The sequence below is a fragment of the Thamnophis sirtalis genome, unplaced genomic scaffold (genome assembly GCF_051295495.1).
Source record: "Thamnophis sirtalis isolate CommonGarterSnake01/CBP01778 unplaced genomic scaffold, rThaSir2_p1.2 scaffold_4, whole genome shotgun sequence".
NCBI lineage: Eukaryota > Metazoa > Chordata > Lepidosauria > Squamata > Natricidae > Thamnophis > Thamnophis sirtalis.
In genome coordinates, this window is record NW_028261384.1 from 141550187 (window position 1) to 141552686 (window position 2500).

The window sequence follows — 2500 nt, forward strand, 5'->3', positions numbered from 1 at the left end:
TGGTTGCTCTTCTCTTCACTCTTTCTAGAGTCTCCACATCTTGTTTTATAGTGTGGTGACCAAAATTGGATGTAGTACTCTAGGTGTGGCCTTACTAAGGCTTTGCAGAGTGGCATTAGTACCTCCCTTGATCTTGATTGTATCCCTCTGTCTTCTAATCCATACCCCTGCCTAGGCAGGAAACCCTACACGATTTCAGACAAATGGCTATCCAACATCTTTAAACTTCCAGTGTTGGAGCGTTCACAACTTCTGAAGGCAACTTCTGTTCCACTGATGAATTGTTCTAACTGTCAGGAAATTTCTCCTCAGTTCTAAGTTGCTTCTCTCCTTGATTAGTTTCCACCCATTGCTTCTTGTCCTGCCTTCAGGTGCTTTGGACAATAGCTTGACTCCCTCTTCATTGGGGCAGCCCCTGAGATATTGGAAGATGCTATCATGTCCCCCCTAGTCCTTTTCTCTAGACTGGCGAACCCCAAATCCTGCAACCGTTCTTTGCATATTGGTTTGTGAGCCGCCCTGAGTCCCTCTGGGAATAGGGCGGCATAGAAATACAATAAAATCGAAAAAATCGAAATATTTTACTCTCCAGTCCCCTCATCGTCCTGGTTGCTCTTCTCTGCACTCTTTCTAGAGTCTCAACATCTTTTTTTTAGTGTGGTGACCAAAACTGGATGCAGGATTCCAGGTATGGCCTTACTAGGGCTTTATAGAGTGGTATTAGTTCCTCCCTTGATCTTAATTGCATCCCTCTGTTAATGCAATTTAGCAGTTAGACTTATATACCGCTTCATAGGGCTTTCAGCCCTCTCTAAGCGGTTTACAGAGCCAGCATATCGCCCCCAACAACAATCCGGGTCCTCATTTTACCCACCTCGGAAGGATGGAAGGCTGAGTCAACCTTGAGCCGGTGAGATTTGAACAGCCGAACTGCAGAACTGCAGTCAGCTGAAGTAGCCTGCAGTGCTGCATTTAACCACTGCGCCACCTCGGCTCTCTAGGATTTCATTGGCTTTTTTGGCTGCCGCTGCTGCACACGGCTGGCTCCTATTTAGCTGGTTGTCCACTAAGACTCCAAGATGCCTCTCACAGTGACCGCTATTAAGCCACGTTTCACCCAGTCTATATGTGTCCTTTGGGTTTTTCTTGCCTAAGAGTTAAGATCTGACTTTTTTTCTACGCTGAATTTCATTTTGTTAGATAAGGGCCCAGGCTTCGAGTCTTTTTCCAGATTTGTTTCACCCCTGGGGAAGCAAATCTCCAGAGAGACGTACACACACACACACACACTCTCCCTTCTTTCCCAGCAGGAAGCAACTGGAGGGGGTACCTTGGTGTCTCCCGGAGAGATGTGCTTGTAGGGGCCGCTGTCTTCGTCGTCCGGATGGGTGCTGTGGGTCCGGACACAGTTGATGTGTCCCGGGATGATGAGGGAGAAGATTTGCTTCCCGGTCCAGAGCGGGCGAGGCTTCAGGATGGCCGGCTGGGGCACTTTGCCATCCCAGGTGGAGAGGAACATCAGCAGGTTCATCACTTCCCCCTGGAAGGGGGGGGAGGGAGAGGAAGGAAAGAGGAGACAGCGGTCACAATCCGCATCCTCCCGTCTTCTACGCTGACTCTACGGCAGAGGGGGGCAAACGGGTGAGGAGCCTTCTTGACTGAAAGGACTGTGTTGTAAACCGGAGATAGATGATGTCGTATCCCTTCCCCTCACTTGAGAGAGGGCTGTTCAATTGGGACCCAGGTGGCCTCTTGGACCCCTCTTTCCAACCAGCGGTTCCTCTCCGTCCCAAATGTGGACTTTGCCGTCGTCAAAAGACCGCCTTGTGTCTTTTAAACGCAGGCGGGCAGCTGACTCTCGTCCTGTTGGGCTTGTTCTCCTATGTCGTGCCGTGGCGTTTGTGAAGCGGCTGTTTCATTTCCCCATCATCTTATCGCCTATCTCCAGTTTACAACACAGTCCTTTCAACAGTTCCAAGGAGGCTCCACCCCCATCTGCACCACTCAGGGGACCCCTGAGTGACACAGACGAACCTCCGAGTGGCCTCAAGGACTCTTCTCTAAAAGAATTGAAAATTGACCAGCTGCCTGCAAGAGACATAAATCCTCCCATCCTTCGCCATTCAGTGAGAGCCGGGGAAGCTTCTCGGAGGAGAAGCGAAACGTCTTTAAAGAAAAACCCCCAGAAAGTCCAGTTCAAAAAAAGCACCTTTGAGACAACCATGACCCAGATGACTGAAAATAGCAATAGCAATAGCGGTTAGACTTATATACCGCTTCATAGGGCTTTCAGCCCTCTCTAAGCGGTTTACAGAGTCAGCATATCGCCCCCAACAACAATCCGGGTCCTCATTTTACCCACCTCGGAAGGATGGAAGGCTGAGTCAACCCTGAGCCCGTGAGATTTGAACAGCCGAACTGCAGTCAGCTGAAGTAGCCTGCAGTGCTGCATTTAACCATTGTGCCACCTCGGATAGATAGATAGATAGATGGATAGATG

The 2500-nt window shown here is 49.7% G+C and overlaps 1 protein-coding gene and 1 pseudogene across 1 annotated transcript in view; both read right to left on the minus strand.

Annotated features, from left to right (window-relative positions):
• Window positions 1-2500, minus strand: part of POLR2A (RNA polymerase II subunit A) — a 44145-nt gene that overhangs the window by 24937 nt on the left and 16708 nt on the right. Inside the window, exon 11 of the mRNA XM_087714289.1 lies at window positions 1331-1540. Within this exon, the coding sequence (XP_087570415.1) occupies window positions 1331-1540 (210 nt within the window). The remainder of the gene's footprint in view (window positions 1-1330; window positions 1541-2500) is intronic.
• The window catches only part of LOC148046929 (uncharacterized), a 3142-nt pseudogene continuing 3066 nt past the window's right edge, over window positions 2425-2500 (minus strand).